General features: G+C 38.6%; 1 protein-coding gene across 1 annotated transcript; it reads left to right on the top strand.

Moving 5' to 3' along the window:
• Positions 1 to 376: 376 nt before the first annotated feature.
• Positions 377 to 712, top strand: LOC113272242 (uncharacterized mitochondrial protein AtMg00860-like). The gene has a single exon (XM_026522112.1). The coding sequence runs from the start codon at positions 377 to 379 to the stop codon at positions 710 to 712; it is 336 nt and encodes a 111-aa protein (XP_026377897.1).

Genomic DNA, 712 nt, shown 5'->3' with positions numbered 1-712 from the left:
TTCCTGTTTGTTTGATTGCGGATTGAATTGATAAATTGAGATATAACTCTTTGATATACTTTTTTTTAAGATTGAGTCTGACTGTCTAGTTGATTCTTCTGAAATTATATTGGAGTTAGTCCATACAGATTGCTAAGAGAAATATTGTGTGAGGTTGTTAGACCCCCGTGTTTTCACAAGGTAATGCCCTTTGGGATTACCAATGCTCCAGCCACCAGCTTTAACGAATGAGATTTTCAAGCCTTCTCTTAGGAAGTTTGTTCTAGTTTTCTTTGATGATATATTGATCTGCAAAATCACCTGAGGAACATGACGAGCATTTGAGATTAGTCTTGAACTTGTTAAGACAACATGAGTTGTTTACCAAGAAATCAAAATGTTTTTTGCACAAAGTGAACTGGAATATTTGGGACATCTCATCACATCAGATGGAGTGTCAGCAGATCCATCCAAGATTGCTAGCATGGTATCATGGCCCACTCCAACTTCATTGAAGGAGTTAAGGGGATTTCTAGGCTTAACTGGGTATTACAGGAAGTTTGTAAGAGGATATGGAGCTATTTGCAAGCCATTAGCTGACTTGCTCAAGAAAAATGCTTTCGTTTGGTCTAGCTCAGCTGACAAGGAATTCGCAGAATTGAAGCAAGATATGAGCAGCACCTCTGTCCTAGCTTTACACAAACTTCTCCAAGCCCTTTATCTTGGAGACTGA

The sequence above is a fragment of the Papaver somniferum genome, chromosome 4 (assembly GCF_003573695.1).
Source record: "Papaver somniferum cultivar HN1 chromosome 4, ASM357369v1, whole genome shotgun sequence".
In the NCBI taxonomy this organism is placed as follows: domain Eukaryota; kingdom Viridiplantae; phylum Streptophyta; class Magnoliopsida; order Ranunculales; family Papaveraceae; genus Papaver; species Papaver somniferum.
This window is presented reverse-complemented; position numbering and strand designations above follow the sequence as displayed.